General features: G+C 43.4%; 1 protein-coding gene across 1 annotated transcript in view; it reads right to left on the bottom strand.

Moving 5' to 3' along the window:
* LOC142202547 (piwi-like protein 2) overlaps positions 1-4,309 on the bottom strand; it is a 48,169-nt gene extending 43,860 nt beyond the window's left edge. Inside the window, exons 1-4 of the mRNA XM_075272711.1 lie at positions 4,148-4,309; positions 2,301-2,400; positions 1,482-1,620; positions 160-312 (exon numbers count right to left, since the gene is read on the bottom strand). Of these exons, the coding sequence (XP_075128812.1) occupies positions 160-312; positions 1,482-1,620; positions 2,301-2,400; positions 4,148-4,309 (554 nt within the window). The remainder of the gene's footprint in view (positions 1-159; positions 313-1,481; positions 1,621-2,300; positions 2,401-4,147) is intronic.
* Between the last annotated feature and the right edge of the window lie 19,086 nt (positions 4,310-23,395).

The following is a 23,395-nucleotide window of genomic DNA, read 5'->3' on the forward strand; positions in this document are numbered from 1 at the left end:
AAAAAGCCAATATCTCAGTGACGGAGGTTAAAGGGAAAGCAGATGGAAAAGAAACTATCCTTAAGTATCACATACAGAAGGCCTATCCTACTGAATATCTTACAATATGCCCTGGACTAAATACAACTAAGCAGTAGGATTGTTCTCTTGATTTCTCACCTCCTTTCCTCTGGTTTTATTGAAGTTTCAGCAGATACGCCTCCTACTTTAGGAATTGGACTACTCGGGGTTGTAGAAATTTGTTGCCTTCCTATACCCCTACCAGGAAAGATTGACATGGACTGTTCTCCAGCAGGCAGGTTCATTGGAAATCTTGGAAAACTGAGAAAATACAGCAATAATACTTAATAGGGCTGAGAATATGGAAGCAAGGACTAGTAAGGACGCAGTCACACAGGCCCAGCAATCCTGAGCCATCCAGAAAGGGAAAGCTTATTCAATGTACCAACCATGGGCTCAACTGGGGCGCGGAGCTAGACCTGTAACCAAACTGATAAATACTCCGGATAACTGGAAATGCATCAATGGACTGTAATGTATTCATTTATGTAACAGAGTATATTCTCCAATGTATAATTCATGAGATATTCTACAGAACTACTGAATAATCTCATCCTGTTCCATCTCACCAGTAATACCAGGCTGGAATACTAAATACCTCTGTAAGTAACTATTCTAAGGGACCTCTTAGGGTAAGTCCACACAGTCAGGGGCGCACACGTAACATCTATTAAGATGGTATGGCCGCACCTGCTATTATCTTATGTCACCTCTATATTAGTGAAAAGACTGATGTGACACAAATATGGAGTTTAATGCCGTATTCTCAATGTATTTATGCTAGAAAACACAACATAAATACCCCGATACATGTCCCACTGCTAACCCCAAATTCCTAGGTTACCTGCACATACAAAACCATTAAGATCCTGCTGCCTGCAGGTACCACTAGGGGGAGCTCACGGCACATGGATTTATATAGCTAGTATATGAGCTGAGCAAATCCCTATGTAGTGTGCGCCCCCTAGTGGACTCTACTGGAAAACCCTGTGACTGTGTCAGGAAGGGAGAAAAGCCATTCAGTGCTGGGCCCTCCTTGTCGTGGGCGGTACGCCGCCATACATAGGTCAAATCTGATGCGGTTCTTTTATGCAGAAAATCAACAGCATCAAATTGGGAACAAATTGAACACCGTTACCTGCAAAATTCCTGAAATACTGAAAAATGAATAATTCAATTAAAATGCATATTTGCAGATTTCACTGTGGATCTGAAGTAAATTCTGCAACACTAAATATATAGATGTGATTGAAGACAATAGGGAAAATAAAATGACAAATTCACTATCATTCCACAGCCAAACCTTATTTGTGCAAATCTGCATAAAAAGTCTAGAGATTTTCTATGCTGTGTGAATTTACCCCTACAGGAACATTAAAGACGTGTGTTTGGCATCACAAAGCATACATGTCATCACTCACCTGGCTCTGCCCAGGGGTACAGCTGAATCCCCACTACCTAAATGTGTCGTCTCCGGAGGTTTAATGGCTGAGGGTACAGGCGCACCAGGATGAGGGGTAGGGACTTTGTCTTGGCCAACAGCTCCAAGAATTCCCCGGCCTGGAGGAAAAAAGGGAATGTCAAACTAGCTAGAAAACATTCACTGTTATTAGTAAAAGCCCATGGAGCAATGTGGAATCTCTACACCGCCACTTCATATATCAGAATAATAAGGTACAATGGTGGACAATAATCCCTGGCAAACAAGAAGTGACGTATGACATGAGCTCTGTCACTGCGGCTGAGAAGGGACATGTAGTAGTGTCTTGTACTTCACACAATATTCAATATGAGGAGCTTTGCCTAGTGACACTCACATGTATACACTGCTGTATACGGCAGCCCCATCACTACTAACACTAGGTTCACACCTGCGTTCTTCTTTCCGTTCTGTGCTTTCCGTCTTCTGCATGCCAGAAGACGGAAAGCACAGACCGGGTCCGGCCGTGAGCGACGGTGAGCGTTTTATGCTCTCCACCGCGAAACCAGATTTTTTTTATCCGGACACAGAGTACTGCATGTCCGACTCTGTGTCCGGATTATAAAACCCGGTTTCGCGGTGGAGAGCGCAAAACGCTCACCGCCGCTCACGGCCGGACATCTCTCTCACCCATTCAAATGAATGGGTGAGAGAGACTCATGCAGGTTTCCGTCTCCTGCCTCTGTTTTAGGCAGGAAACGGAAACCTGCAGTACGGAGAGGGCGACGCAGATGTGAACGAGCCCTAACACAGGACTTACCTATAAAGGGTCCTGCTCGACCAAGACCTGGAGCTGACTGTGTCTCAAAGCCCAACCCACGGAACAGGGAAGGCAGCACATTTCTGGGATCCTGGGGCTCCTGTACAAAGAATTAGGAAATAATACAATTACTTAAAGCAACATGTCACACAATGAGTCCATCGTGGGTCACTACATACCACAGTATTCTTACGCTAGGTTCACATTAGTGATGTCTCTACATTGTTCTGGTCCCTCAGGGAACCCAAACAATGAAGAGGCGGACCTCTAAAACAATGGTTACACTCCTAGTCCGGAGGACACCATTGACTATAATGGGATCCATTGGGTGTGCATTGTTTTTAAACTGAAAACAGCGGAGGAGCCGATATTCGGCAGAGTCTCCAATGGAGACTACAGCATAGATGTGAACATAGCTTTAAAGGGATCCTATCATTCAATCACAATTTTTTCTCTTTAACACGTCGGAATAGCCTTAAGAAATGCGATTCTTCCCCTGCCTTTCGTTGTCTTCTCTGCACCACCATTCGCTTGAAAATCCGTTTTTTTGACGGTATGTAAATGAGATCTCTCGCAGCACTGGGGGTGGGATTTAGCGATCAAACAGCACTGGGGGCGTCCCCAATGCTGCCAGAGAACTCTCAAGAGCCACCTACATCTTCGTCTGGAACGAGGTCTTCACCGCCTCTTCTTCTGGCGGTGGTTGTAACTTCTATGCCTCGGGCAAAGCCGACTGCGCATGCCCGCGGCCACAAGAAGAATGGCTGCTTCTAAGCGGCCATTTTCTCATGGCCGGCGGGCATGTGCATTCGGATTTGCCCTAGAAATTACAAGCCACCGCCAGAAGAAGATGTTGCAACTCCATTCACTTACTTTGTTGGGGGAATTAGGGGGAAATCCACAGGCCAGGAGTCTGACTGCTGAGGGCCGATCAGTGGCTCCCCCGTGATTAGAAGAATGGGGGAATGAAAGTCCATCTAGCGCCTCTTTGTGAATGCAGCTCAATTTGGATTATATGGATAGATCTGGTGACAGAGACTTTAAAGCCTTGTACTTGTTAACCAGTGCAGACTGTATTAATTTGTTCTCCTTTCCTTGGACAAGTTTCTGTTCATTTTACCAGTGCCCGCTCGCTATATCCTGCACATCCTGTATATGTGACTCTACAGTCTAGCTCAAGGGTGCCCAATACATCGATCGCGATCTACCGGTCGATCGTAATGGACGTATGGGTCGATCGCGGGATGCAGCCAGGCAACCCCGCTGTCTGCTTCTTCACAGCGCAGGCTGACAGTTATCTCTGGACACTGCCAAGCTGTGCCTGCGGCAGCCCCGCCTGCCAGTGTCCGTAGATGACTCTCAGCCTGCGCTGTGAACAAGCAGCACCCCGGCCCCCTCCATCCCTAAGAGCGGCCTGCAAGTGCTTGTTCACAGCGCAGGCTGAGAGTCATCTACGGACACTGGCAGGCGGGGCTGCCGCAGCCCCAGCCTGCCAGTGTCCAGAGATAAATGTCAGCCTGCGCTGTGAAGAAGCAGACAACAGGGATGCCTGGGCGGCCACCTCTCACGATCCGCCCGGCCCCACCCTGCCCACAGACACGCCCCACATTGGCCCCGCCCAAAGGTCTGTCTCGGCCCCGCACACAAGAAGTGAGTAGTCGATCTTAGGGCTTGGTCATGTAAAGAAGTAGCTCACATGCTGACAAAGTGTGAGCACCCCTGGTCTAGCTCATGGTTTGCCTTATACATTTCCTATCCTTGTATATTGTTTCCGTTCACCTGTCTACTCCATAAACTTTATCTGGTTTAATAAAAAATAAAAACTTGAGATTGCAGTTTTATTTTACCTTAACAGTTGGGTCAACACCGCCAGGTACCTCGAATCCACGCCCCCTCGTCAGAGAAGCCGCTCTCCCAGACGCTCCTTCTTTGGATTCAGGCGATTGTAACTTAACTCCAAAGGGTGTTGGACCACGAGAGCCCCCAAACGGGTGTCTGGTAGGATCCATTCTGAAAAACAAACAGACTTACATTTGTCTGGCTATTGGATGCAGAGCCCTGAAATGCCATTAAAGTGGAACCTCCTGACGTGACCCCATTTTGTAAACTACACCCCTCAAGGGATTTATCCTGGGGTGCAGTGAGCATTTCTAACCCTCAAGTGTTTCTATAATTTATTTTACAGAAATGAATACGCAGCTGATGGGGATTGGAAAAATTGTCATTTTCTCCAGGAATACGTCATGTCAGAGTGTAATATGTTGTACCCGACTTGTATCAGAGATGAACGCTCCAAAAGTTGTTGTGCCTGGAATACCTGCTTACCAGTATTTGGAGTGTGTGTCTCTGCTGACATAAACTGGGCACAATCTGGACGAATCTCTCCATTATCAGTTGTGTAATCATTTCTGGAAATTAAATTAATGAATTATAGCATCTCAAGGGTTAAAAATGCTGGCTACCCCACTTCATAAATCCCTTTAGGGTTGTAGTTACCAAAATGGGGTGTCATGTCTGCGGATTCCACTTTACTGGCAATTCAGCGGTTCTGCACAAGTGGCATGGCGTCCAAAAACCAAAGTGTTGCCAAAATAGCGCCCCTTCCCTTCTGTGCCCTAACAGCAGTTTATACCCAAATATAACATTGTTATCCTGGATACAAGAGTGTCATACATGTCGAATACACTACCATTTGGGTACGCACCAGGGAACAGATGTGAAAGAGAATATGTTTACACCCATATATACAACATGTATGCCCCTCGGGATGGCCCACTTAGTAGTTTTAGGAGTGCAGGTCTCTGATCACATAAAGTGGGCGCAACATATTGGGCACTAACATGGCAAATTTCTATAAAAAATTATAATTTTATTTTGTACATTAATGTTTGTGAAGCTGTCTTGGGCAATAAAATAATAATATCCCTTGAGAAATGCCTTGAGGGGTGTAGTTTCTAAAATGGGGTCACTGTTTGGGGGTTCCCATTGTATTCGTATGTTAGCGCCTGAAAACTATTCCAGCAACATCTGCCTTTCAAAATCCAAATATCGCTCATCCCATTCTGAGCCCCGCCATGTCCCCATACAGCAGATTACACCCACATATGGGGCAATTCTGCGCAACAAACTGTGAGATGGGTTTTCTCCTTTAACCCTTTGTGAATGTGTTCATTTTAGGGCTAAATGAATATATTACTGAAAAAATAAATAAAATATCACCTCCATATTGTTTTATCTCGTGTCCCGGAACAATTGCCGCAGCATCCCATGGATCCAACTGACCCGGCTCAGGATGACTCACCCATCGGACATGGAGTCGGACGTCCCATCGTAGGATGACTCCTATATATGAGGGTCCGAGGAGGAGGACAAGTCTTACCATCTACAGGAGCCGCTCCCCAATAACAGCAGAGCACAGGAGCCAGCAGACATCCCTCCTTCCACCAGCCAGGATGAGGAACCACCGGCCTGCAGCATCTGCCTGATGGAGTATGGACAAGGGGAGCACATATCCCATCTAAGGTGCTCCCATGAGTTCCACTATTTGTGCCTCACCAGGTGGACACAGAACAACACCTGTCCATTATGCAGAGCGGCCATATTATACAGAGCCCGCCTGGAAGGTGTAGGGGTCGTTTATATTACCCCCAATCCTCACCTAGACCATCAAGCCCCCATAAAAATGGCGTTCAGCAATGGCGAGAGAAGGATCCTCTCCTTCTTCTGACCACCAGGTTTCTCTCCCCACTCACCTCGCCCCTCTCTTTCTACCCAATATCCCTCTCTCTTATACCCCCCTCTTTGCCTCCCCACCCATCCCCTATCTATCTATCTAGTCATATGATGATAACAGTATAGATAGATGGTGAGACTTCCAGTATAGACCTGTATGGTAGTGGACAGCTTTATTACGTGAGCCCCTGCAGCCCCTGACAACTCCCCAACCTCACAATCATTTCTGGAAATGTTGCCAACTATGCACAAGGGGAAGATGGAGATCTACCCCAACAAGCTGCTCCTCTCTCCCCGGCCTCCTTCCAGATGTCCCCACCACCAATCCTCCAACATCTCCACCTCACCTAATGAAGTATACAGCTCCATGACAGGACCAGACATCTGCCCAATGTACCCAGGAACCATTCCACCAGGAGATGTAGACTGGCACCGGGCACCTCCTGTATGACAACAATATGATGTAGTGACAGCTCCAGAAGATCAATCCTCAGAAAATCCTCTGGACGCCGCAGACACTGATCTACTAGTGATCACTGAACGTCATTGCTTATCTGATATTTGCAGAACTCGATAGAATAAAATCCTATTATTGGTCCATAATTCTGTATTATTTGTGATTTCACTCCATATTAGTGAATAAGTCTTCTTAAAGGTACAGGTCCTCTATTAACTAGGCATGTATTAGACTGTCCATGGACATCCTGAGGTCACCAAATCAGGTTCTCCTATTATGGAGCGTCTCACAGAGGGGGTCACACACAGGGATCGGTGTCTAGGACATTCCTATATCATAATAGGGCACATGAGAAGACGTTGTCATGACAAGACATCCCCTTTAAGGGTATGTTTACATAAAGGTATATGGAGTGGACTCTGAGGTGGATTTTGCCTCAAAATTAGCTCCAAATTCCCCATGAAACCTCCTCCATGTAGTTCACTAGTAGGCAGATGCTGATTTATTTTTTTATCCATTGAAAACTCTCCCTGAAATAAATATTAGAAGAAAAATTCCTCCATCTGATATAAAGTTTACAAACTCAATGGCGAATTCCGCAGAAGATTCTGCAGCGATTTGGTAAAGTGGAAAAATTCTGCTTCTACATTCCTGAAGAAAAACTTTTATCTTCTACAAATTCCGCTGTGTGAATAAACCCTAAAAGTCCAACTTTTCTAATCCATTACATGAATAATTTCAGAGATCTGTATATATTTCTGATAATGGGCCGAGAACAGGACAGGTGACAGCAGGCGCCCACCTACGGCTCCCCCTCATAGCAGAGATTGGGGGGAGCAATTTGCTTCTTAGATATTTAATACATGACACATTTTTGTTGGGTTTTAGGCATGGCAAAAAAAAACCTCCATGAAATTGTGATCTATAACAATCTGTAAAGCAGAGACATACGCAGGACCTGTTACTGGTGGCCATATTACAGCAGGTCCTCAGAGCAGTGAGTGGGGCCTCAAAGAGAATAGGAGAATATATAAGTGCTATGTAATTAGTCTAGTCTGGGCTTATACACAGTCCAGTCACATTAATGTCAAAATCCAGAATAACCCCCTTTGGCAGAGCGGACCGCTGTGAGACGTGCAGGAAGAGAGGGGATGTTGTGATGATGTCACTGGGATGTTGAGCCATGCCGACTCCTGTGCCGTGGCCAGCTGCGCTAGGTTACGCGGTTGAGCATACATGGTGCGAACAACCCGATCGAGGTGGTCACACAGATTCTCGATTGGGTTCAAGTCCGGGGAATTTGCTGGAAAAGGGAGTACGGTAAACTCATCCTGGTGCTCCTCCAACCACGCACGTACACTGCGAGCTTTATGACACATCGCATTGTCCTGGTGGTAGATGCCATCATCCTGAGGAAAAACAATTCGCATGAAGGGGTGAACATGGTCCGCGAGGATAGATGCATACTTGTGTTGATCCATCGTGTCTTCCACAATGATGAGTGCACCCAGATGGCTGATGACACGTGCCTTCTGCGACTGGTTATTTAACGGTGATGTCAAAAGTAGGCGGTGGTCACATTAATATGACTGGACTGTGTACTTATTTAAAGAGCCCTGTAGGTCCACTAAACCCCCCACAGGGCCTTATAGACCAGTGTTATAATGTTGTATATAAACCTGTCCCAATGCCATCAGTGTCCGATGCAAACTTTTATTTCACCTAGAGATGAGTCTTGTGCTCCCGGCGCTTACACATTGCTTTAGTAAAGTGCACCCCAGTTTCAAAGCGCATGCGCCCTGACAAAGGGGTGTAGTGCTCCGGCTTCACCAAGGAACTGTGTCCAGAGCTGAAGAGTCGGGTGAGTAATGTTTTACTTTGTATCATGGGCTACTTGGGGCACTAAACCCTTGGTCTATAGGAACCTATGGGTGTTTCAGTGTCTCAAATCCCCCCCCCCCCCCCCCCCAACAGGTTCTCTTTAAGCGATTTCTATTTAGGGGTCTGATCTGGATTTACTCAATACTCTGTATTTTGGGGTCTGATCGGAGGTATTTATTAGGAAATCTAGATTTATTTAGGAGGTCTGCTCTAGCATCTGTATTTCTTAACATGTACTTATATGGGGGGGGGGGGGTGAGGGCAGGTAGCAGTTGGACTGGGGCGAATGAGCAATTGTCTGACAGGAAGACGCCTCCACCTCCACCAGGTTTACTGTTGGGGCAGGGAGTGTGTGAAAATTGCACACCCCCATAGGAGAGGGCAGCGGGGGAGGAAGTGTCTGATGGTGTCAGCCATGTTTCTGTGATGCCGAGAAATGTAAATTCATCTGAAATGGAACGGTCATGGATGTATTTGCGTTTATTGCGTGCGGAGCGAGCGTTCCATAGTGCCCTGGAGAGGACAGGGGGAGGGGCAGGAGCAAGTGAGATAGGTTTAAGATTTGAGGGGTTCCATGCTCTGATGCCAGATGTGGAGAATGAGTCGAAAGTAGGGGTTTGCTGGGGTGGTCCCGCATTAGGAGATATGTCGCCAGAGGTAAGGAGGAGCAGGGAGAGGTAGTCAAACCTCGAAACGCGTCGGTGTTTATTTTAATCACCATTTGTGGTTTTTCTAACTTTTCACGTTTGGATTTATTTTAGTTCTTATGTATTGGATTTTTAACATGGAATATTAAAAGCTAAATTTTCTTGAGTCCTGGAAGAGTGCGGATAAGCTTTATTCATTACAAGCAATTTTTCATGGGAAGAAACACGTCTTCTCAGTCCAGAAAGAACAAGGTCGTGCACCCCTTCAGGTCTCGTAGTAAAGATACGGTGAGCCTCAGTAGATTTATTCTATACATATATTGCTCTCTGTTTTAGTTGCTACAACAGTCTATGGTGACATGTGGGCCCAGCCAGCCTGGAAAATGGATGAGAGTAGTAGTAATGGCGACTGTGACACATGATGTATGATTATTAGAGATGAGCGAATACTGTTTCGGATCAGCCGATCCGAACAGCACGCTCGCATAGAAATGAATGGACGTAGCCGGTACGCGGGGGGTTAAGCGGCCGGCCGCCGTTAAAGCGGAAGTACCAGGTGCATCCATTCATTTCTATGGAGCGTGCTGTTCGGATCGGCTGATCCGAACAGTACTCGCTCATCTCTAATGATTATATATTTACTACATTACATATATATACACTCACCGGCCACTTTATTAGGTACACCTGTCCAACTGCTCGTTAACACTTAATTTCTAATCAGCCAATCACGGCAACTCAGTGCATTTAGGCATGTAGACATGGTCAAGACAATCTCCTGCAGTTCAAACCGAGCATCAGTATGGAGAAGAAAGGTGATTTGAGTGCCTTTGAACGTGGCATGGTTGTTGGTGCCAGAAGGTCTGGTCTGAGTATTTCAGAAACTGCTGATCTACTGGGATTTTCACGCATAACCATCTCTAGGGTTTACAGAGAATGGTCCGAAAAAGAAAAAACATCCAGTGAGCGGAAGTTCTGTGGGCGGAAATGCATTGTTGATGCCAGAGGTCAGAGGAGAATGGCCAGACTGGTTCGAGCTGATAGAAAGGCAACAGTGACTCAAATAGCCACCCGTTACAACCAAGGTAGCCAGAAGAGCATCTCTGAACGCACAGTACGTCGAACTTTGAGGCAGATGCCCTACAGCAGCAGAAGACCACACCGGGTGCCACTCCTTTCAGCTAAGAACAGGAAACTGAGGCTACAATTTGCACAAGCTCATCGAAATTGGACAATTGAAGATTGGAAAAACGTTGCCTGGTCTGATGAGTCTCGATTTCTGCTGCGACATTCGGATGGTAGGGTCAGAATTTGGCGTCAACAACATGAAAGCATGGATCCATCCTGCCTTGTATCAACGGTTCAGGCTGGTGGTGGTGGTGTCATGGTGTGGGGAATATTTTCTTGGCACTCTTTGGGCCCCTTGGTACCAATTGAGCATCGTTGCAACGCCAAAGCCTACCTGAGTATTGTTGCTGACCATGTCCATCCCTTTAAGACCACAATATACCCAACATCTGATGGCTACTTTCAGCAGGATAATGCGCCATGTCATAAAGCTGGAATCATCTCAGACTGGTTTCTTGAACATGACAATGAGTTCACTGTACTCCAATGGCCTCCACAGTCACCAGATCTCAATCCAATAGAGCATCTTTGGGATGTGGTGGAACGGGAGATTCGCATCATGGATGTGCAGCCGACAAATCTGCGGCAACTGTGTGATGCCATCATGTCAATATGGACCAAAATCTCTGAGGAATGCTTCCAGCACCTTGTTGAATCTATGCCACAAAGAATTGAGGCAGTTCTGAAGGCAAAAGGGGGTCCAACCCGTTACTAGCATGGTGTACCTAATAAAGTGGCCGGTGAGTGTATAACCTCCTGTATATAAGTACATGTAGTATATATACACTAGAACCTCCTCTATATAAGTACATGTAGTATATATACACTATAACCTCCTGTATATAAGTACATGTAGTATATATACACTATAACCCCTGTATATAAGTACATGTAGTATATATATACTATAACCTCCTGTATATAAGTACATGTAGTATATATACACTATAACCTCCTCCATATAAGTACATGTAGTATATATACACTATAACCCTCTCTATATAAGTACATGTAGTATATATACACTATAACCCCTGTATATAAGTACATGTAGTATATATACACTATAACCCCCTGTATATAAGTACATGTAGTATATATACACTATAACCCTCTCTATATAAGTACATGTAGTATATATACACTATAACCCCCTGTATATAAGTACATGTAGTATATATACACTATAACCCCTGTATATAAGTACATGTAGTATATATACACTATAACCCCTGTATATAAGTACATGTAGTATATATACACTATAACCCCTGTATATAAGTACATGTAGTATATATACACTATAACCCCTGTATATAAGTACATGTAGTATATATACACTATAACCCCCTGTATATAAGTACATGTAGTATATATACACTATAACCTCCTCTATATAAGTACATGTAGTATATATACACTATAACCTCCTGTATATAAGTACATGTAGTATATATACACTATAACCCTCTCTATATAAGTACATGTAGTATATATACACTATAACCCCCTCTATATAAGTACATGTAGTATATATATACTATAACCTCCTGTATATAAGTACATGTAGTATATATATACTATAACCTCCTGTATATAAGTACATGTAGTATATATACACTAGAACCTCCTCTATATAAGTACATGTAGTATATATATACTATAACCTCCTGTATATAAGTACATGTAGTATATATACACTATAACCCTCTCTATATAAGTACATGTAGTATATATACACTATAACCCCCTCTATATAAGTACATGTAGTATATATATACTATAACCTCCTGTATATAAGTACATGTAGTATATATACACTATAACCCCTGTATATAAGTACATGTAGTATATATACACTATAACCCCTGTATATAAGTACATGTAGTATATATACACTATAACCCCTGTATATAAGTACATGTAGTATATATACACTATAACCCCTGTATAAGTACATGTAGTATATATATACTATAACCCCTGTATATAAGTACATGTAGTATATATACACTATAACCCCCTCTATATAAGTACATGTAGTATATATACACTATAACCTCCTCTATATAAGTACATGTAGTATATATACACTATAACCCCCTCTATATAAGTACATGTAGTATATATACACTATAACCCCCTCTATATAAGTACATGTAGTATATATCCACTATAACCTCCTCTATATAAGTACATGTAGTATATATACACTATAACCCCTCTATATAAGTACATGTAGTATATATACATTATAACCCCCTCTATATAAGTACATGTAGTATATATACACTATAACCCCCTCTATATAAGTACATGTAGTATATATACACTATAACCCCTCTATATAAGTACATGTAGTATATATACACTATAACCCCTCTATATAAGTACATGTAGTATATATACATTATAACCCCCTCTATATAAGTACATGTAGTATATATACACTATAACCCCCTCTATATAAGTACATGTAGTATATATACACTATAACCTCCTCTATATAAGTACATGTAGTATATATACACTATAACCCCTGTATATAAGTACATGTAGTATATATACACTATAACCCCCTCTATATAAGTACATGTAGTATATATACACTATAACCTCCTCTATATAAGTACATGTAGTATATATACACTATAACCCCTGTATATAAGTACATGTAGTATATATACACTATAACCCCCTGTATATAAGTACATGTAGTATATATACACTATAACCCCCTCTATATAAGTACATGTAGTATATATACACTATAACCTCCTCTATATAAGTACATGTAGTATATATATGCACTATAACCTCCTGTATATAAGTACATGTAGTATATATACACTATAACCCCCTCTATATAAGTACATGTAGTATATATACACTATAACCCCTGTATATAAGTACATGTAGTATATATACACTATAACCCCTGTATATAAGTACATGTAGTATATATACACTATAACCCCTGTATATAAGTACATGTAGTATATATACACTATAACCCCCTCTATATAAGTACATGTAGTATATATACACTATAACCCCCTCTATATAAGTACATGTAGTATATATACACTATAACCCCCTCTATATAAGTACATGTAGTATATATACACTATAACCTCCTCTATATAAGTACATGTAGTATATATACACTATAACCCCTGTATATAAGTACATGTAGTATATATACACTATAACCCCTGTATATAAGTACATGTAGTATATATACACTATAACCCCCTCTATATAAGTACATGTAGTATATATACACTATAACCCCCTGTATATAAGTACATGTAGTATATATACACTATAACCCCCTCTATATAAGTACATGCAGTATATATACACTATAACCTCCTCTATATAAGTACATGTAGTATATATACACTATAACCTCCTCTATATAAGTACATGTAGTATATATACACTATAACCCCTGTATATAAGTACATGTAGTATATATACACTATAACCCCTGTATATAAGTACATGTAGTATATATACACTATAACCCCCTCTATATAAGTACATGTAGTATATATACACTATAACCCCCTGTATATAAGTACATGTAGTATATATACACTATAACCCCCTCTATATAAGTACATGTAGTATATATACACTATAACCTCCTGTATATAAGTACATGTAGTATATATATGCACTATAACCTCCTGTATATAAGTACATGTAGTATATATACACTATAACCCCCTCTATATAAGTACATGTAGTATATATACACTATAACCTCCTCTATATAAGTACATGTAGTATATATATGCACTATAACCTCCTGTATATAAGTACATGTAGTATATATACACTATAACCCCCTCTATATAAGTACATGTAGTATATATACACTATAACCCCTGTATATAAGTACATGTAGTATATATACACTATAACCCCTGTATATAAGTACATGTAGTATATATACACTATAACCCCTGTATATAAGTACATGTAGTATATATACACTATAACCCCCTCTATATAAGTACATGTAGTATATATACACTATAACCCCCTCTATATAAGTACATGTAGTATATATACACTATAACCCCCTCTATATAAGTACATGTAGTATATATACACTATAACCTCCTCTATATAAGTACATGTAGTATATATACACTATAACCCCTGTATATAAGTACATGTAGTATATATACACTATAACCCCTGTATATAAGTACATGTAGTATATATACACTATAACCCCCTCTATATAAGTACATGTAGTATATATACACTATAACCCCCTGTATATAAGTACATGTAGTATATATACACTATAACCCCCTCTATATAAGTACATGCAGTATATATACACTATAACCTCCTCTATATAAGTACATGTAGTATATATACACTATAACCTCCTCTATATAAGTACATGTAGTATATATACACTATAACCCCTGTATATAAGTACATGTAGTATATATACACTATAACCCCTGTATATAAGTACATGTAGTATATATACACTATAACCCCCTCTATATAAGTACATGTAGTATATATACACTATAACCCCCTGTATATAAGTACATGTAGTATATATACACTATAACCCCCTCTATATAAGTACATGTAGTATATATACACTATAACCCCCTCTATATAAGTACATGTAGTATATATACACTATAACCCCTGTATATAAGTACATGTAGTATGTATACACTATAACCCCCTCTATATAAGTACATGTAGTATATATACACTATAACCCCTCTATATAAGTACATGTAGTATGTATACACTATAACCCCTCTATATAAGTACATGTAGTATATATACACTATAACCCCCTCTATATAAGTACATGTAGTATATATACACTATAGCCCCCTCTATATAAGTACATGTAGTATATATACACTATAACCTCCTGTATATAAGTACATGTAGTATATATACACTAGACAATATACATACATGCAGTATACATATTGGACATGCTATACACTGTAGTACTGCTGCAGTATATTACCACCACATGTACACACTATGGCCTATACTGGGGTACACCGCCCCCACATACCAGCCTGCATCCCCTCCCCCACCTCATGCAATTACATAGAAAGCAACACAATGACGTCATAACACAAGATGACCTGACTGACCCTACAAAGGCAGACGTCACAGCAGTGCTAGACATATGACGTCATACAGTTTGTTTACAACACAGACACACGTGGAGACGCCTGTGCAGCGCAGAGTGTGAATTACACCTTATGCTAACACTTTATACCGCAGTGTCTGTACACAGTGACATTATACAGGTGTATGCACCACCTCAGGCCGGCTATGGCGGTGACATCACCAGTAATGACGTAATAATCCGGACATAGGAAACATTTACCTCACCGATCACCGCAGGCGCCTTCAGCGTCACATCTACCAAGCGCCCGACCACTTTGGTCACGTGATGCGCCTTCTTTGTCCCCTGATTGGCCGGTGAGGCCGTCACTCAGCCAGGACAATCACCTCATTGGTCCGCGGGGGCGGTGAGATCCAAGAGAGGTGAGGAAGGGAAAATGGTGGCGGTGACTGAAAGTGGAAAGTGAGGGGAGAGCGGGAAGGAGGATGATGGAGGCCTCACTGTGTGTACGAGGCCGAGAACTGCGGCAGGGGCCCGGGAAATACACCCAGCAGTGCTAATATAAGAAGTAACACTAGGGGGCGCTTAGTGAGCACGGACTGTAGAAATGTATCTGCGCTCCCCCTAGTGGTGGTTGTAAGAAGGCACAATTTCATGATAGAGATCAGTCTACATTACTGCGGCTCTCCTGCTGTTACACAGCATGCTGGGAGTTGTAGTTCTGGTGCAGCCAGAGAGCCACAGGTGGTGGCAACATGGCCAATAAAGAAGGAGCCCAAACTCCGGACCCAGAGGTGATGGAGCGTCTTCAGTCTTCCTTCATGTTCTCCAATCATCTTGTAATAAAAATGTGACATTCATGAAACGTCTGAGTTTTATTATATCTTGGGCCAGGTTCACACTGGGTTTTATGGACCGGATTTTGAGGTGGAGGCCTTTTGGCATTTTGCTCCGGGTTAGGCCTGAATGAATGGAGGGAGCCTCGCGCCACGGACTATGCGCTGAATTCTGCTGCGGAATCCGAGGCATAAGGGCAGGTTGCTTCTATTTTCTGAGAGCAGCACAAAACTGCTAGCGGAAAAAGAAGTGAGTCCCATTGAATTCAACTGGAGGCGATATTTTGAGCCGGATTCTGACGCAGATTCCAGCCTTAATTTGCTATTGATAACTTTTCCTGTTTCACAATCACTTCAAGGGCATTTTTCACCATGAACATCCTACAAGGAGGGAAAAGTGTAGGAGTCTGTTCACATGAGTGGAATCTGTACAAGCTCTATATCCCATACATGTATCAGAGACTGAGCGGTAATAATGAGGAGTGAACCGACCTCTCTGCTGCCTGGGGCCAACTATACAAAGGCTGCACCCCTCACCCAAAAAAAATAAGTTTATGAACCTCTTTTTACCCCCACACATAGTAAAGGGCAATCATTTTTACCTACCTGTCCTGGCCGCCCTCCACTGCCGCCTTCAGGGTGAGCTGTAGCCATAAGTGTAGCGCCACCTAGAGGAAGCAACGAAGGGCGGCCAGAACAGGAGCTTGGACAAGTGAGTAAGAAGTATCGGCAGCTGCTGATTGTAATAGCACAATAAATAGCTGGCGATTAAAGAAAAAACTAATGCCGCCCTCCAGTTTATTCCATGAGACGCCGCCGGAGGCCACCGCCTTAGGTCACCTCATGGAACGTGCGCCCGGCACCCCTGATAATAATGCTTATGTTTTACACCCAAAATAAGGGAACAGCCATCTCTATCTGCAGAGGAGTTTTTCTGTTGTAGCACCAAAAACCCTGCAGTGAAAATAAGTGACCTGTCACATAACATAAGGCTTTGTCCTACTGAGTCCCCATGAGGATAATCCTTGTGTCAGGACAAATGCAAATCTGAGGGTATGTTCACACAGAGTTTTTTGGAGAGGACTTTGATGCGGAATCTGCCTCAATATCTGCCTCCAAAGACGCCTCCCATTGACTTCAATGGGAGCCGCTCACTTTCTTTTTTCCACTAGCTAGTATCGGAAAACAGAAGCGATATACCCTATCTTTCCACAGATTCCGTGGCTGACCCAGCTGTGGCTCGAGGCTCCCTCTCGATTAGGCCCATTCATTCAGGTCATTCAATCCGGAGCGGAATGTCGTGACTGGATGTCGGTGCACTGCATAGGCTGCCCGTTGCGGCTAGCCACACAGAAGTGTTCAAATGTGGAATGCAAATTCCGCTGTGTAAACATACCCTGACTGCGGCAGTGGTACAAGGGCCAGCCTCAGGTTTTTTGTTCCCTATGGATGCTGAAAGCAGGGCCAGCATTTGGGGGAGAGGCAAACTGGGCAAATGCCCAGGGCCCCCGTCTCCTAAAGGGCCACAAGATGCGCAGCACCAGACGTTTGGCCTGGTGATCGGATCGGGGAAACGTTAACAAGTGTATCAGCGTGCTATGCACGGCCAAACTATCAACATCTATGTCAGTGCAGGGAGCTACACAGTCCTTGCGCTGACATATATGTCTATGTAGAATACAGGACGGGGCGCAATGACATCACTACATCGCACCCCGTGCCCAGGTCCTGCTCTAGAGCCACTAGCAGGGAGAGACTACAGCGTCATGTCTCAGCAGGGGAGCCTGGATAGGTGAGTGAAAGGGTTATTATTTTCTGAGAAATTAAAGGGCTTTATTTATAGCAAAGTGGGGCACATATTTATTAATAGTTCCTCTTTCTAAATTCCTCCTTATATAAGCCTTCCCTTAGGGTTATTAGTAATTGTCTCTCCTTATAAATAGCTCCATATATACAGTACAGACCAAAAGTTTGGACACATCTTCTCATTCAAAGAATTTTCTGTATTTCCATGACTATGGTAAGGGCTCGTTCACATCTGTGCCGGCACTCCGTAGTTCAGGTTTCCGTTTCCTGCATAAAACAGAGCAGGAGACGGAAACCTGCAGGAGTCTTTCTCACCCATTCATTTGAATGGGTGAGAAAGCTGTCCAGCCGTGAGCGGCGGTGAGCGTTTTATGCTCTCCGCCGCGAAACCGGGTTTTATAATCCGGACACAGAGTTCGGTTTCACGGCGGAGAGCATAAAACGCTCACCGCCGCTCACGGCCGGACCCGGTCTGAGCTTTCCGACTTCTGGCATGTAGAAGACGGAAACCACAGAACGGACAGATGAACGCAGGTGTGAACCTAGCGTGATTGTAGATTCTCACTGAAGGCATGAAAACTATGAAGTAACACATGTGGAATTCCCGCTGTATTCCCGCATCCATCCGATTTGCATTTAGTTGGACCATCATTTATTTTTCAACAGGACAATGACCTCAAACACCTCCAGGCTGTGTAAGGGCTATGTGACCAAGAAGGAGAGTGATGGGATGCTACGCCAGATGACCTGGCCTCCACAGTCACCAGACCTGAACCCAATCGAGATGGTTTGGGGTGAGCTGGACCGCAGAGTGAAGGCAAAAGGGCCAACAAGTGCTAAGCATCTCTGGGAACTCCTTCAAGACTGTTGGAAGACCATTTCAGGTGACTACCTCTTGAAGCTCATCAAGACAATGCCAAGAGTGTGCAAAGCAGGAATCATAGCAAAAGGTGGCTACTCTGAAGCAAGAATATAAGACAGATTGTCAGTTGTTTCACACTTTTTTGTTAAGTCTATAATTCCACATGTGTTACTTCATAGTTTTGATGCCTTCAGTGTGAATCTACAATTACCATAGTCATGAAAATACAGAAAACTCTTTGAATGAGAAGGTGTGTCCAAACTTTTGGATTACATAAGGAGGAATTTAGAAAGAGGAACTATTAATAAATATGTGCCCCACATTGTTATAAATAAAGCGCTTTAATTTCTCAGAAAATAATAAACCTTTTACTCACCTATCCAGGCTCCCCTGCTGAGACCTGACGCTGTAGTCTCTCCCTTCTAGTGGCTCCAGAGCAGTACCTGGGCACGGGGTGCGATGTAGTGACGTCATCGCGCCCCATCCCGTATTCTACATAGACATATATGTCAGTGCAAGAACTGTGTAGCTCCCTGCACTGACATAGATGTTGATAGGATGGCCGTGCATAGCACGCTGATACTCATGTTAAGGTTGCCCCAATCTAGTCACTAGACCAAACGTCTGGTGCTGCAGATCTTGTGGACCTTTAGGAGACGGAGGCCCTGGGCAGTTGCCCAGTTTGCCCCCCCTAAATGCCGGCCCTGCTTACAGCATCCATAGGGAACAAAAAACCTGAGACCGGCCCTTGTATCACTGCCGCAGTCAGGGTATGTTTACACAGCGGAATTTGCATTTTGCGTGTGAACACTTCCATGCAACCTAATCGTGAGGGAGCCTCGCGCAACAGCTGAGTCAGCCACGGAATCTGTGGAAAGATAGGGTATGTCGCTTCTGTTTTCCGATACTAGCTAGTGGAAAAAAGAAGTGAGCGGCTCCCATTGAAGACAATGGGAGGCGTCTTTGGAGGCAGATATTGAGGCAGATTCCGCATCAAAATCCTCTCCAAAAAACTCTGTGTGAACATACCCTCAGAATTGCATTTGTCCTGACACAAAGATTATCCTCAGGGGGACTCAGTGGGACAAATCCTCATGTTATGTGACAGGTCACTTATTTTCACAGCAGGGTTTTTGGTGCTACAACAGAAAAACTCCTCTGCAGATAGAGATGGCTGTTCCCTTATTTTGGGTGTAAAACATAAGCATTATTATCAGGGGTGCCGGGCGCACGTTCCATGAGGTGACCTAAGGCGGTGACCTCCGGCAGCATCTCATGGAATAAACTGGAGGGCAGCATTAGTTTTTCTTTAATCGGCAGCTATTTATTGTGCTATTACAATGAGCAGCTTGCCGATACTTCTTACTCACTTGTCCAAGGTCCTGTTCTGGCCGCACTTCGTTGCTTCCTCTAGGTGGCGCTACACTTATGGCTACAGCTCACCCTGGAGGCGGCAAAGGAGGGCGGCCAGGACAGGTAGGTAAAAATGATTGCCCTTTACTATGTGTGGGGGTAAAAAGAGGTTCATAAACTTATTTTTTTTGGGTGAGGGGTGCAGCCTTTGTATAGTTGGCCCCAGGCAGCAGAGAGGTCGGTTCACTCCTCATTATTACCGCTCAGTCTCTGATACATGTATGGGATATAGAGCTTGTACAGATTCCACTCATGTGAACAGACTCCTACACTTTTCCCTCCTTGTAGGATGTTCATGGTGAAAAATGCCCTTGAACCGATTGTGAAACAGGAAAAGTTATAAACTAAGGCTGGGTTCATACAGGGTTTTTTAGGACCAATTTTGACACGGAATCCTCATCAAAATCCTGCTCAAAAAACTGCTTCCCGTTGAAAACGCTAGCGGAAAAAAGAAGCGACCTGCCCTTTCTTGTCACGAATTCCACAGCGGAATCGCCTCATAGTCTGTGGCGCGAGGCTCCCTCCCGAATAGTCCCATTTTTTCGGGCCTAATCCGGAGCAGAATGCCATGACTGGATTTGGGGCACTGCATCGGCATCCAGTCGCAACTAGCCGTTTTTTGGACCGGATTCTGAAGCGGCCTCCACCTTTAAATCCGGTCCATAAAACCCAGTGTGAACCTGGCCCAAGATATAATAAAACTCAGACGTTTCATGAATTTCACATTTTTATTACAAGATGATTGGACAACATGAAGGAAGACTGAAGACGATCCATCACCTCTGGGTCCGGGGTTTGGGCTCCTTCTTTATTGGCCATGTTACCCCCCACCTGTGGCTCTCTGGCTGCTCCAGAACTACAACTCCCAGCATGCTGTGTAACAGCAGGAGAGCCGCAGTAATGTAGACTGATCTCTATCATGAAATTGTGCCTTCTTACAACCACCACTAGGGGGAGCGCAGATACATTTCTTCAGTCTGTGCTCACTAAGCGCCCCCTAGTGTTACTTCTTATATTAGCACTGCTGGGTGTATTTCCCGGGCCCCTGCCGCAGTTCTCGGCCTCGTACACACAGTGAGGCCTCCATCATCCTCCTTCCCGCTCTCCCCTCACTTTCCACTTTCAGTCACCGCCACCATTTTCCCTTCCTCACCTCTCTTGGATCTCACCGCCCCCGCGGACCAATGAGGTGATTGTCCTGGCTGAGTGACGGCCTCACCGGCCAATCAGGGGACAAAGAAGGCGCATCACGTGACCAAAGTGGTCGGGCGCTTGGTAGATGTGACGCTGAAGGCGCCTGCGGTGATCGGTGAGGTAAATGTTTCCTATGTTCGGATTATTACGTCATTACTGGTGATGTCACCGCCATAGCCGGCCTGAGGTGGTGCATACACCTGTATAATGTCACTATGTACAGACACTGCGGTATAAAGTGTTAGCATAAGGTGTAATTCACACTCTGCGCTGCACAGGCGTCTCCACGTGTGTCTGTGTTGTAAACAAACTGTATGACGTCATATGTCTGTCACTGCTGTTACGTCTGCCTTTGTAGGGTCAGTCAGGTCATCTTGTGTTATGACGTCATTGTGCTGCTTTCTATGTAATTGCATGAGGTGGGGGAGGGGATGCAGGCTGGTATGTGGGGGCGGTGTACCCCAGTATAGGCCATAGTGTGTACATGTGGTGGTAATATACTGCAGTACTGCAACAGTATATAGCATGTCCAATATGTATACTGCATGTATGTATATTGTCTAGTGTATATATACTACATGTACTTATATACAGGAGGTTATAGTGTATATATACTACATGTACTTATATACAGGAGGTTATAGTGTATATATACTACATGTACTTATATACAGGGGTTATAGTGTGTATATATACTACATGTACTTATATAGAGGAGGTTATAGTGTATATATACTACATGTACTTATATAGAGGAGGTTATAGTGTATATATACTACATGTACTTATATAGAGGAGGTTATAGTGTATATATACTACATGTACTTATATACAGGGGGTTATAGTGTATATATACTACGTGTACTTATATAGAGTAGATTATAGTGTATATATACTACATGTACTTATATACAGGGGTTATAGTGTGTATATACTACATGTACTTATATAGAGGGGGTTATAGTGTATATATACTACATGTACTTATATAGAGGGGGTTATAGTGTATATATACTACATGTACTTATATAGAGGAGGTTATAGTGTATATATACTACATGTACTTATATAGAGTAGATTATAGTGTATATATACTACATGTACTTATATAGAGGGGGTTATAGTGTATATATACTACATGTACGGTACTTATATACAGGGGTTATAGTATATATATACTACATGTACTTATATACAGGAGGTTATAGTGTATATTAGAGATGAGCGAACAGTGTTCTATCGAACTCATGTTCGATCGGATATTAGGCTGTTCGGCATGTTCGAATCGAATCGAACACCGCGTGGTAAAGTGCGCCATTACTCGATTCCCCTCCCACCTTCCCTGGCGCCTTTTTTGCTCCAATAACAGCGCAGGGTAGGTGGGACAGGAACTACGACACCGGTGACGTTGAGAAAAGTAGGCAAAACCCATTGGCTGCCGAAAACATGTGACCTCTAATTTAAAAGAACAGCGCCGCCCAGCTTTGCTTCATTCTGAGCTTGCAATTCACCGAGGACGGAGGTTTCCGTCCAGCTAGCTAGGGCTTAGATTCTGGGTAGGCAGGGACAGGCTAGGATAGGAAGGAGAAGACAACCACAACAGCTCTTGTAAGAGCTAAATTCCAGGGAGAAGCTTGTCAGTGTAACGTGGCACTGACGGGCTCAATCGCCGCAACCCAGCTTTCCCAGGATCCTGAATGGAATACACTGTCAGTGTATTCCCGTATACCCCATATATACACCCCAAATCACCGTTCCAACGGTGTGCCCCCCCACCTTCACCTCAGAAATACCCTGCAAGTCCCCTAGCAATAGAATTGGGGCTATATACACCCACAATTTTTGCTACTGGTATATAGTGCCATTGTCTGACTGGGAATTCAAAGAATATATTGGGGTTACGTGCACCCACAATTTTTACTACTGGTATACAGTGCCAGTTTCTGACTGGGAATTCAAAGAATATATTGGGGTTACAAATACCCTCATTTCTTGCTAC

This window comes from Leptodactylus fuscus, chromosome 5 (genome assembly GCF_031893055.1).
Source record: "Leptodactylus fuscus isolate aLepFus1 chromosome 5, aLepFus1.hap2, whole genome shotgun sequence".
Lineage (NCBI taxonomy): Eukaryota > Metazoa > Chordata > Amphibia > Anura > Leptodactylidae > Leptodactylus > Leptodactylus fuscus.